This window comes from Triplophysa rosa, linkage group LG6, assembly GCF_024868665.1.
Source record: "Triplophysa rosa linkage group LG6, Trosa_1v2, whole genome shotgun sequence".
NCBI lineage: Eukaryota > Metazoa > Chordata > Actinopteri > Cypriniformes > Nemacheilidae > Triplophysa > Triplophysa rosa.
In genome coordinates this window covers 24,947,926-24,961,039 of record NC_079895.1, presented here as the reverse complement: position 1 = coordinate 24,961,039, position 13,114 = coordinate 24,947,926, and the positions used below count along the sequence as shown (strand labels likewise).

The window sequence follows — 13,114 nt, the reverse complement described above, 5'->3', positions numbered from 1 at the left end:
CCTAACACAATATAGCATACACAATGTGGAAAGTTTCTTAAATAAGATGGGGAAAAAATCTGTAAGTACAATAAATCTTATGGCCATGATATGCGCTTTAAATCTCAGTCTTTTTGGGGGGATTTATTTACTTTTCCATCAATTTGCAAATAACAAAATAGTACTTAAATCCCAGTCTTGCTTATAAAGTGCATTTCTTTGCACAGGCAACTTGGCTAATGTTAATCAAGAAACACCTTGAAAACGGCACATGAAAGAAATGTTGCTAAACACTGTACTAACCAATCATCTTAGATCTACCATTTTTAAATATTTGACACAATGTTACACTTATTCAGTCTTTAAACATATTTCTGACTTGATGATCCTGTTCGTAGTCCCACTTGATAGGAAAACAGCGCCCCTCTGTGGTTAAGATGTGCAACAATCTAAGTTTAACAAAATCGTTCTACAGTTCTGTATTTAGAAACAGGGATGTGCTGACTTTCATATTACATTTAGGGTGACGTGGGACAATTTTTTGTCAATAAGTTTCCAAAATAAAACAAAATGAGTGGTTTAATTTTAGACGATGCAGAAAATGTTGTCCTTTTGCCTGTGTGGTTTTACAGTTTACTAGCCTAAACGTGTAAAACCATATCGTTTTTCACTGATCAGTAAATGGGCCTCTGTTCTTCATTTATAATGAATCATGTATAATGTTCTGCTTAGACTGGCCGTTTGAAATCCTACACATCTGCCGTATAAAAGAGGTCCTGCGTATAAAGTTAGAATCAAGCTTTTAGATTTAAACACAATTGAAATGAAAAGTTTTACCTTTTTTAATGTTTTTTTGTTCAATTAACAATATAAATGGGTATTTAATTCCCCAGACACAGACATTTAGAAAGGCGTTAGGCCCTATCTGTTATTTATAATATAGCCTAAACGTTACAGACAGTACGTATTTGTGACGCAATTCGACCCAAGCAGCAAGGCGAACATTACAATACAATAAATTCCAGATTCGGAAGACTGCTGCCATGACGTAGCAACATTTATAAGATTTTAACAAATGAAAACATTTTTCTAATATTTATTATATAAATAAGGCCTATATGTTTTTTATCGTTCTCAGCCTGCATATTTAAACAAGCAAGTTTGTTATGAATATAAACGTATCTAAAAACATTTTGAAAAGTTAGACTTGATTATGGGATTTACTTGACAGGCATCGCTTGCTCTCTCTCTCTCTCTCCCCCCCCCTTCTAAGAGTATGTCAGAGCCTGTGGGATGAGTTTCTGTGGCACAATACTCTTCATCTGGATGCTGCTCTGAGCACCTTTAACAAAGACAGCAGCATCTCTGCAAACTTCACAGGACGCATCCTTCATTCCGTGTCCCACACAATCTCCAGCGTTCACTGTCGGAATAAATTAAGTTCACCAACAAAAACAAGACAGGACAGCCAAGTAAATCTTCTAACTGCAAAAGTATGAAGTTCCAGTGCGTTTCTCTTTTCATCTGTGCTTTACTCGTTGGAGAGAGTTGTGGATCGCAGATGAAGTTGTCTCGTCTGGATCGATGGGTGAGAACTGGGTTTCAGTACCTGAAGCTCAATCTGTGCCGGAGAGTCTCTTTACCGGAGAGCGAGTGCAAGAAATTCTCTCACCTCCACCTGAGCGGAGTAGCGGTGTACGTCTCTGAATCCAACTCGGCGGGGAAAGTGCTTGCGATACTACCCGATTCATACTTCACAGGGACTGTTCCGTCAAAGTCTGCGGACTCGAGTGTGGATGATGAGAGCAGGACGAATGAAGAGTTGTACCCCGGAGCCAGTGCGCATGACGCGGTGCTGGTTTTGGACCCCAGTCCCGGAGAGAGCTTCGGACACCCGGTGGTTCTGTTCTATGTTAACTTCAACATTACCAAGAAGAAGTGTGCTCATATGGATGGAATTTATCTTGGTGAGTGTACTGAATCTGACGGTTCGTTTAAGAAGAAACTTGACACGAAAGAAGTGATTAGTACTTTGTTGGTTTTAAATAATGCATTACGGTGTCCATCTAAACAACAACAAATATATATATATACACATCACAGTAACCATAGTTTATCAATAAAAGCCACAGATAATAATAATAATAGATACGTTTTTAGAATATTTCAGTCAGTTAGTTTGGAAACGACATATGCAAATTAAAATATGTACAGTGCAACGAACAACAGCAAAAATATAAAATGCAAAATAAAATAAGATTAAATATTACAGCGTGCATGAGGTACCAAATCAATGTTTAAATTACAATCAGAACAAGGTTTTATTTAAGTAATATTTCCAAAGATACGATAAACTACAGATGAAGAACAAGACAATAATATTAACACATTAAGTACAATACAATACTAAGTGTATATTAGCCTAATGTACTTGATGTGCTCTATTTTCACTCACTAATTTTGTGCTTCATATACAAGAGATTTGTATTAGTACTTCTTAAGATTAACATAAGATGATCTATACTCAACTGTGGAATTTTTAGACACCATGAGTACAAAAGACTATTTTTGTATATTATGTACAAAATGAATGTGTGACAAGACAATAGAGCACTTTACGTGCATTATGGAAGCGTACTTAAAATTGTACCTGGCAACTGACGTGATGGAGACACTATAGAGAAAGGCAGATCTCTAGAATCACAGAATTCCTCGAGTTCACATAATTGGAACAGGAGTAACTGTTACTGATGTTACACATACAGTATGACTACTAACACAACAGGACACATTGTCTTTTTAGTTACATATTAAGGTAATCACTTTAATTGTGTGTAATTTTATATTTAATTGCATTGTTCAGTTTAAGTACTTAGTAGGAAATTACCCTACAGCACATAAACACTGTGTGATGTGTAGCGTGACCAATTCTCTTTTTATAACTCTCAGACAGGATTGGTAATAAAAGGAGAACAGTCCTGCAGAACTAGAAGTGTCATAACATGCAGTCACGCGAGCGTGTATGGACAGCTGTAAGGCATTATAGGCTCCTAATTATTTGAGGACAACAACATTATGTTTATAAAGTTCGAACAGTATACCAAATGTGACAAAGCAAATGCCCAGATCTACTGTATAGGAAGTAATTTACTGTAAAAAATGAGACATTAAGTTGAGAAGTGCTGTTATCTGCCATGAAGCAAGACTGTGTGATGTGTGTTTTTATGTGTGTGAGTGAGATAGAGAGCTTTGCACAAGGATCTAATGTTAGGAACAGTCTGGCTCCCTGCAGGTAAAGTGGAGGGCAGACACACGCCTAAGCCAAAAGTCATGCATTCACAATAAGAGCGGTCAATAATTCATCACTGAGTGTGTTCAGTCCTTAACTCTGGGTTCAGTGCCCAGCTCAGACATGCCCCCAGTTTATTATAGACCAGGACCTGAGTGAACCAATCACCTTTGAACAAAATGTAAACATTCGCACTGGAAGATATTTTGAAGAATGTTGTTAACCGGCACACATTCCCTTGCATTGGTTTTGTGTCCATAGAAGTGAATGGGTGCCGGCACTGTACGGTTACCAACATTCTTCGAAATATCTTCGTGTTCTGCGAAAGAAAGAAAGTCATACAGGTTTGAAATGACAAGAGGGTGAGTAAGTGATGAGAAAATTTTCATTTTTGGATGAACTCTCTTTAACAACATGTGTATTAAAATAACACATTTGGCTGATAGATTTAGAGATGTACAGTTCCTTAGCTGCCTATGATATCCCACAATCCTGTGCATGCAGTTTGGCAATTTGTTGGAAGACAAAACATGAGCTGGAGTGGTTGAAAGTAACATATTTATTAATACATTTATTTTTCGCTTTTTTTATCGTATTGCGCAAATTCTGCAAATTCTGCGGAATCTTATTATTGCGCAAATAATGGTAGTCAATCTTTTAATTGACTACCATTAAAATGGTAGTCAAAGGTGCCCCAGAACTGTTTGTTCCTAAATTCTTCAAAATATTTTATTTTGTGTTCAACAGAACATAGACATTTTTCCAGGTTTGGAACAACTCGAGTAATTCACGATGACACAATTTTTGTTTTTGGGTGAACTGTCCCTTTAAAGTCTATCCGAAACCAGTTCACTTACGAGGCCCCTTTCAAACACCAAAACCTAAAGACATTGAGTGACTGGCCAGCGAGGCTGTTTTAAGTTTCAGACACATTAACAGTGATTCACTTTGCAAATAAACTCCTAATTTCAAGATCATTCTCAAAGGCTAAGCACACACACCCTGCCTCAACTGTTTCTAGGAATAGTTTTAGTAACTAGAGACAAAATGAACCTCGGAGAGGGTAATAACGACCAAACACATTAGAAATAATAAACAAAATAGCTTTGGTTTACACATTAACTCCAGACAGAAAAGCTCGTAACTCAATTCAAATCTGCAAGCGTTTTAAGGTCTGAATGTGTCCAAACACGACCAGTTTCATTAAAGATGTGGTGCATGTCAGAGATCAGAATGAAAGCTACGTTCAGTTCTGGCCGCATTTAAAATCATAACAGGTCTATTTGGGTTTTTGTAATCGGCCCCCGGATACGACCGACCGCAGAGAGACACTCATTACAGCTACTGATTCTGTCTTACCACACATTCTTCAGCCAAGGAAACCTTTCATTGTAAGAGAGTAATTTTACTTGTTAAGTGAAATGGATTTATAATGGTTTGTGATTACACCCCCCGCACCGCTGTCCTTTCCAAGCTTGCTAAGCGTGAAACTGATAAAGATTGCTTGGCATCTGTAGCCTGGCGCTCTTGTCTAAACTATGGCGTGCGTTTTAAATGAATAGTTTGAAAGTATGGCTGATGCTGAAAGAATGCACACCGCTGTGCGCGGTCTCTGGCTACGCTTGTTTAAAAGGCATTATTATCGCTTCTCTTGAAAGAACGTTTTCTTTCTCAAAGTTAAGATTAGTACTGCAGCTTTTTCTTGTTAAAATCAGGTGGACAATTGCACGGTGGTAAACAAGCGTGGCTAATGTCAGTGAAGTTTACATTTATCCAGCCTACTGCAGGTTGTCATGGTGATCATTCTGTGTTTGTGCGAATACACAAAGCAATAACCCAACTTCCAACTTGCTTGTATCTTGGATAAAAATGTTTCCAATAAACTCTACTAATATTATCTGATAATAGGCGTCCAGCAAAGATCAGTTCAGATTAAACAAGTACTTTTTTGATTAACGTCTGTTGACTTTCCAGGGGAGGAGTGTTTGACCATGGCAGTGAAAACGCGCTGTCAGAATCAGCTGAAGCGCAGACGGAGTCGCAGTGATCGTATGGTGAGCCGGGCGAGGGCCCGCAGGAGCACGATGGGGAGAATCGGCCGCATGGAGCACAGCAGCGGGCACTGCGAGATTCACTTTCTCCCCCTAGTGGTGGGAGTGAGGGACAGCAACCGAACCCAATGTCTGCGCTGTGTAGGTGAGTAGGTGACTAAAAAGCACTATAAAATATCACATATCGCTGCGGTCCTTCTAAAACCTTGTATCTCCATATTTCATAATTTTTATAAAGTTTATGTTTGTCACTGGGCTTTGCAAATATCTAACCAATAAAAAGTATTCAAGTCCCAGTGAAATAAAAAATGACAATGCCTACCTTTTCATGAAATATTGCAGTGTTTATTGTAAATAGTTTATGAATGTGGGTCATTCTCTTTTTAAAATTCGTGTGCCCTTATAAATCTTTAGTTGAAATCTGAAAATGCACTTCCTTTCTGTAATGACTATCCATCTTAAATGAGTATGTTAGACGGCTTGGGCGGAGCATCCGTTAACTCCTCCCCTTCAACTGTCAGTCTTCTGCCAGCTCCATTTCAAAATGCAACGGCTGTATTTTATACATCCAATCAAATCGCAGAGAAAGACGACAGCCACGCCCACTATTTTCTCGTTGGAAATTCCATTTCACTCTGAAATGCGTCAAAATAAGGAAGCAAAAACGATTGCAACTTCCGCTTCGCGGGGACTTTAAAAAAGTGCTTGTCAAGTATTTAATCGTTCAAAAAGTTCATTGTTTTTTCCGTTTCCTGAAAAACAGCCAATTTGGACATCCAAGGTTTCGGAACGGCAGCTACGATATGACACGTTTGCTATATTCAACATTTTATGAAGCCAAACAATAACTTTGTGTAAGTCATTGTGTGTGTATCACATATTCCTCGATATGACAGGTCACCCAGACTTTGCCCGATGCCCAGAGCCTTTGCCACAGAGCAGTCCCAACATTCCCATCTCCAGCTGCGAGCTCAATAAAAACACCCGCCGGTGTCACCAGCAGCGGCTGGCCACGCACCTGTCCTGCCGCCTCTACCAGACCTGCGATCACGCCGTCCTCTTGTCAGGTAGAAAACAAAGTACACCTCACACGGGTGATGAAGTTATTAGTATAATCTGACCACGGGTCAGCTGATTGATGTTTAAAATTCTGGGCGAATACTTGAACTTATCAGCTGTCTCGGGAATGACGGCTCGAATAGGGATTTATGTAACCTTTAACCTATGCAGGTGGCTGGCAGGAGCAGATAACATACCAGCGGCATGTGCAGAACCTACAGCTCTTCTACCAGATGCTGAGGAACAACGGCTTCCATAAGGACCACATAAAGACATTCTTTGCTGGGAATGGTCAGGTAGCAGGTGAGAGGACAATTGAAGTCAAAAGTCAAGCTTTTATTCGGGTATTTGATATAAAACAAGAGAACTTCAACAACAGAGACAAAAAGCCACATTTGAAATGTTATGATGTTAAGGAAAAGTCATGTCGCTCTCCAAATCCTTTAAAATTGTGGTTGTTTTCATAGCTAAAGAGACAGACGGGATGTACCCGGCCACAGAGAAAGAGGTGATCAGGAATCACATTTCGTATATCTGTAGAAAGCAGCACTGCGCAGATACTCTGGTTCTGTACCTGAGCAGCCCCACACGTAACGACGGCACCATGCTCCTCTGGGACCGCAATAACAACGGCATTGTAAGTGTGTGCATCTGCCAAACATTCTGATGGTAGCTTCACGTCAGGACAAGACACACAAAAGTTAATGCTAAAACTTTTGTTGCCATGGAGTGTAACAGTAACTGCACATTCATAGAAGTTTCAAAAATAAATGTACAAGTATTTAAGCATTCACAGGTATTTCTCTACTGGCCTAAAAACTATTGGCTTGAAATGTTAATATTATTGTATGTATTATAGACCACTTCGTAAAACACTGGTCCAGAAAAACGTCTCGTTTCAGTTTTTTTAACACTACACACACGTTTGAACAAAATACAAACAACAGAACATTTATAACCAAATCAAAATGTTAAACAAATATCTTTAAGATTTAATTACATGTGTAATATTTAGAAATAAAATACATAAAAATGAAACCGGAAGTGCTTCTGGACCAGTGTTTTCATCTTGCAAAGTGGTCTACATCTACATCTACAATACACGCTTAAAAATAAATTCCATTGAAGAACCTTTTTTTAATGGTTGCATAAAGAGCCGTAAACATCCGAAGCCTTGTTTCACAAAAGTTTTTTTGTGCTGAAAAGAAAACGTCTTCAGATTACAAAAAGGTAAGAAAGAAATGGTTCCTTAAAGAACCTTTGAGCGCTTTTCCACCATCGCGCCGAATCGTCTTAAACGGTTACAGTTATGTTTCCACGTGAGCCTCGTTCGACACGACACGATTACAAACTGTTCTCTGCTCGAAAAATTTCCGTTATCAGCCCTGCGGTGGAAAATGAAACCATTTATGTACCGGCTGGCATGGATCGGCACGGTGTGGAACGATTAAGCAACGAGAACGATTCGGCGCGATGGTGGAAAAGTGCTCTTTGACTGAATGGGTCTTTGTGAAACCAAAAATGGTTCTTCTATGGCGTTGCACCTTTATTTTTAAGAGATAAATACAAAACATTTACATGACTCGATTACATTGTATTTTATTATATTTTGCTTTTTCGCCTTTATGTGTAAAAAAGGTGCAGAAGACAGAAGAACCTTTTGTAGCACCCTTTCATCAAATTTCTTCAAATCACACAAATGGGTGTTTTTTATTTCCAGAACCCTACAGCTTACAGTGACTGAAATTCCTTTGGTTTTGTTGGAATTGCACTCTAACATGTTCGAAAAAGAGTTCTTTACAGTAAAGGCCATTGCACATCGAGTCCGAAATTTCCGCACGTTAAAAAAAAAAACGACCTCGCGTTGTGTCAATAAAATTTACACACTGCCTCCGATATTTTCGTCCGTCATAAAAACAGTCGGACTGGGTTCGTTTTTCTGCGTTTTTCGCATCCGTAGCAAGCATTTTCAGAGGTCTTTTAACAATTCAGAGACACCGTTCAAACGAGCGCCAAATACGAAAAAACGCACACGAAAATTTAGGACTGTATGTGCAAAGACCTTAAGGCCGTAGACAAATTATTTGATTTCTGACCTTTCTATAGTCCGGAGAACCTTTACAGCACAAGAACCTTGCAACAGAAAGGTTTCGTGGATGTTAAAGGTTCTTTACAGAACCATAAAGCTTGAAAAATATCTTTTTAAGAGAGCATTTTTCCCAGTTCAACACATTTCTTCTAACATGAATGTTTTTTTATGTCATCAGATGTAGAACAGCATCTCTCGTGTTGGTTTTGCTAGCATGTACTGTTATGCCAAAGGGGCGTGATCTGCTATAAATGTGTTTGAGGAAACACAGAGAGGATAGATGAAAAGGCAAAGTTGAGGAATGTGAGAACATCCCTTATCTTCCCGTAAACGAAACCAGTGTGTTTTTTCTAGCCCGCCACATCAAAGTGCCCACTAACCGAAGGATAAAAGCATTACACAATGAACGTTGACTTCTGGTTAACTCTCGTCCATTGTGTTTCATTTCTTGGAGGAAGAATCTGTTTACTTCTTACGCTAATGCTCTGGGGTGTGTGGCCTACGACCCTCCAATTCCAGTATATGGAATTAAAAACATTTGTACAGTGTGTTTTTAATGCGGCTAACGAGAACACCACCTGCGCAGCGGCTTTATCAAAACCTATTTCTTTAAGGCAGACTAAACTCTCCTAACAAGAAAGATGAGATTACCTCACATTTCATGATGAAATATGGCAAGCACAATCTTAAACCGACAATCTTCTTAAGCGAACACACCGACCCTTTTATCACCTTACAACAACCCATCCATCATCTTTCATCTATCATTACTACGGTCTTTTCAGAAACCATGCACATGTTTAATAATATTGCTTTTAATAAATACTCCACCAAAACGCCACAATCCTTTGCAAAAGGTGGTCAGTAATCCTGGCCATATGTTAAGAGCAGGGCAAACAGAAGGGAGAAGACTGCACTAAAGCCCACCCTTCCATGACAATGGGCACAGGCTCTCTGGGGACAAGGGCAACAACCTGATCCCCAGACAGGGATGTGGTGACAAAGAGAGGCTTGAGAGACAGGGACCACACAGGATCAGTGACACCAGACGCTTTGCTTCCCACAGGAAAGCTGCTCACTTCTTAAAGTGGAGAATATACAGTTAATTGCTCATTTTAGCAACTGTCCTGCGCCTCTTAAAGGGAAAAAATGAAAATTCTGTCATTATTTACTCACCCTCAAGTTGTTCCAAACCTGTATAAAGGTCTGTTCACACCAAGCACAATAACACCCAGTCGTTGTAAAATTACACTTACAACCTTATATACTTACACATTGCATGAATATAGCAAAGATGTGATTTCAAAATAATTGCTTTGTTTCTTCAGGCGGATCTGAAGGAGCGTTATTCTGTAGGGGAACTGCTGTCAGACCTGGCGGGCTGCAGAGCCCGTCGAGTGCTGTTGTTTGTGGAGCAGAGCTACAGTGGAGTCCTCAGCAAGAGACTGATGGGATCTCTCAAACATCTCAACGTGGTGCTGCTCAACGGACTGCCCTGGGTGGACACTGCCGAGTTCTGGGCCTCTCTGCACCCGTCTCAGTGCCTCATAGACCATCTCAGTAAGGTGAAAGACAAAACTCGACATGATTTTCAAGGTTATGTTTAACGTTTTCAATCAGGGATGCTGAGATGACGAAACAAGGTTAAAGGGATAGTTCATCCAAAAATGACAATTCTGTCATTGTTTATTCACCCTCATGTCATTTCAAACCTGTATATGATTCTTCTAGCGAACACAAAAGAAGATATTTGGAGAAATGTCTCCGTGGTTTTGTGTCCATATAATGGAAGTCAATGGAGCCCAATGTTGTTAGGTTAAAAACATTCTTCAAAATATCTTCTTTTGTATTCTGCGGTAGAAAAAGTAAAACCGGTTTGGAATGACATAGTAGATGATGAAAGAATTTTCATTATTGGGTCAACTACCCCTTCAAGTAGACACTTTTGCATTCACTCTAAAAATGAATTCAGTGGCTTATGAACAGCTATATTTAACTGAATAATTTTCTCAGTGGGACATATTACAAAATTGATTAAAATCCAACAGTTAGTTTCTCTAAAATGTACATATATTATTTACGTTTATTTAATGAAAAAATAAGTATTTAATGAACTAATTAGATATATAATATATATATATATAATATATATATACAAACAAAATAAAAACACATTTATTTCAGAAAATATATATATATAATTTGAATATACACTTCTAATAGAAATATTTGAGTTACTCAGATTTACTTTTTTTTTTTTACTTACATTTACTCAATTTAAACAGTATATTGACAGAGTGTTGACAATCTGAAACTTGAAATCAAATCTAAACCTGAATACAAACAAAGCTGCACAAACTTTGTCTACGTCACCTTTAGAGCATGTGTCATTAATAAAGAGAAAGCAGATTTACTTTTTTTTAATTACCCTAAAAACTATAAAAAATAAACTATTTATTGAAAGAACTAGTGAATTTCATACCTCAATGCAGCATGTGCCTAAAGAATATTTACTAAACAAAAACAGATTAATGTTAGTAACAATTTGACCAAAGACAAAAATGTTCAATGGTCCTTAATTCCGACTGGTTGAGCCATGTTCTAAGCCGTTGAAAAATTCCCCAAAACAACGCCCTTTAGCTGTTTTACATGTAAACCAAGGCTTCTTGAGGCTTATTGCTTTGATAAACTCGTTCTCTTCTTCTGTTCACCAGAGTTCTGCGACACCACGACTGGTTGATTCGGCTCAAGGCCTGCTGAACGTGACTCTGGCCGGCGCTCCGTGTAACTCCACGCCCCCCCTCACAGAGGCCGAAGTGAGGAAGGAATACATGGGCTGCCAGAATTTACCCACGGCTCTGTGGTACCAAAAACGGCCCAAATCCGACAACAGCAGGAATTGAGCGGAAATCTCTTCTGCCACAAACAGATGGACCACAACCAACTCTCATGTTTCCCACCTCATTTTGACACTTCAACGCTCAGCTGGACATCACAGGAGAACTTCCTCAGTTACAGAACGAGAACCTACGGAGTAGTAAACCATGAATTTGTACAAAACAACCACAACCAGCGCTTTCCCTCACATCTACCAGCGTGATTCACCCGGTGACGCACTTAGACCCTGTAGACAAGCTGTTGAGGAACAGACTACGTAATGTGTGCTTGAAAGATTGAAAGAAGTTCGAGTAATGCAGGACGGACAGAAAGAGACTGAAAGTGTCTCTCGTGTCCTGGAGTTGAACCTCAGTTCCCCCGCTAGCCTCTCCGCAGCGGGCGTCCCGCGGGGAGCATCCCATGCTAACTTCTGCTCTCTCCGCCTGCTATGAGGGTTCAGCTTAGGGACAAGAGCGCTCCCGTTACGAGTACTCTTCCGTGGGTCAACGCACAGGGCACGGCTGCAAGTGAACAATGGTGACAACGCCACTCCGAAACACACCTCACTCAATAAGAGACAGCGGTCCAGCATGATTTAGTCATGAGAAACGCTCTTCATGTATGGATTCTAGCAGAGACGACTTCGCAAGCATGTACTTGAGTAGGAACTCTGACTTCTTTATTTCCACTCTGTACTTACCCAGCAAAACACCACGAACAGATAATGGTGAGAGTGTTGTGAAGATAGACACCGCAGACCCTATGGGAAATCATTCACATTCCGTTCGGTCTAAATGTAGCCAGTGGTCCACAATTCACTCCGGCCTCCCAACGTTTTTTGCTGTTCGCTTACTATTGATGTAGATGGGCATTGGCCAAACCCTGTAAAACCTCAGCGCATTTAATCAGTCCTTAACTTCAAATCCAAATCCTTTAAGATAAATACACGGTTTTGTATAGATCAGACATCAGTGTTATTCTGTAAATATTTCTGTCCTATGTGTCAAAGTGAATGAACTGTGATGTCTTAAGTAGAGATGCACAGATACTACATTTCTCCACAGACACCGACTGCCGATACCGATGATTAAATATGTCGTACATTTCTGAATGTTATTAATTTATATAATGACATACTGGTGATGTTTCTTAACATTTTCTATAAACAGAGCACCATTTCATTGCATTTTTAGGCTATATCAGGATATATCGGCCCTGATCATCGGCTGTTTTTGAACTATTTAGCCGACAGCTTGAAAAATGGCTTTTATCGGCCGTTACCGATTATTGGCCGATATATCAGTGCGTCTCTAGTCTTCATGATCGTACACGTTCTGGTTTGTTTTAAATCGTAGCTTGAGTTAAAAAATGTAAATACTCTTAATGAATTAACTTTTGTACATAGCCAGCATTGTATTTATTTACAGACTTTATTTTTAGGTTTACAACTACAAGTTTTATTTTCAAATGATATTTGACCAGTGAATATGTACAAAACATAGTTTATAAAATCATTGTTCTTAAAAGTTTTACTATTACTATTACTATTACGAGATAACATTCAATTCAAGCAATTTCCTTTGGCATTTCTGTAAATGTGACTGTGGCTCATGTACTGTAACTCCTATTAAAATCCGTCATCTTCTGAAATGTCACTTTTAAACTTTATCAATTTAATCTTGATTTCAAATACATTACGCATTTTCAAATCAGCCTGGAAAAACATAAAAAACCATAAAGGTTCTCTTTGTGTTTTGTTATTTGTGCATT

At 39.0% G+C, this 13,114-nt stretch overlaps 1 protein-coding gene across 1 annotated transcript; it reads left to right on the top strand.

Annotated features, from left to right (window-relative positions):
• Positions 1-511: 511 nt before the first annotated feature.
• si:ch211-67e16.11 (uncharacterized) lies at positions 512-13,098 on the top strand. The gene is made up of 7 exons (XM_057336130.1): positions 512-1,946; positions 5,243-5,464; positions 6,216-6,386; positions 6,550-6,681; positions 6,846-7,015; positions 9,796-10,032; positions 11,182-13,098. The coding sequence occupies exons 1-7, from the start codon at positions 1,475-1,477 to the stop codon at positions 11,368-11,370; spliced, it is 1,593 nt and encodes a 530-aa protein (XP_057192113.1). The 5' UTR covers positions 512-1,474; the 3' UTR covers positions 11,371-13,098.
• Positions 13,099-13,114: the final 16 nt, after the last annotated feature.

Excerpts from the sequence above, each read along its gene's own strand:
- si:ch211-67e16.11 (XM_057336130.1), top strand. The coding sequence starts at position 1,475 with ATGAAGTTCCAGTGCGTTTCTCTTTTCATCTGTGCTTTACTCGTTGGA. Across the intron at positions 1,947-5,242 it reads TATGGATGGAATTTATCTTG|GGGAGGAGTGTTTGACCATG; the intron begins GTGAGTGTACTG and ends TTGACTTTCCAG. Across the intron at positions 6,682-6,845 it reads TGGGAATGGTCAGGTAGCAG|CTAAAGAGACAGACGGGATG; the intron begins GTGAGAGGACAA and ends TTGTTTTCATAG.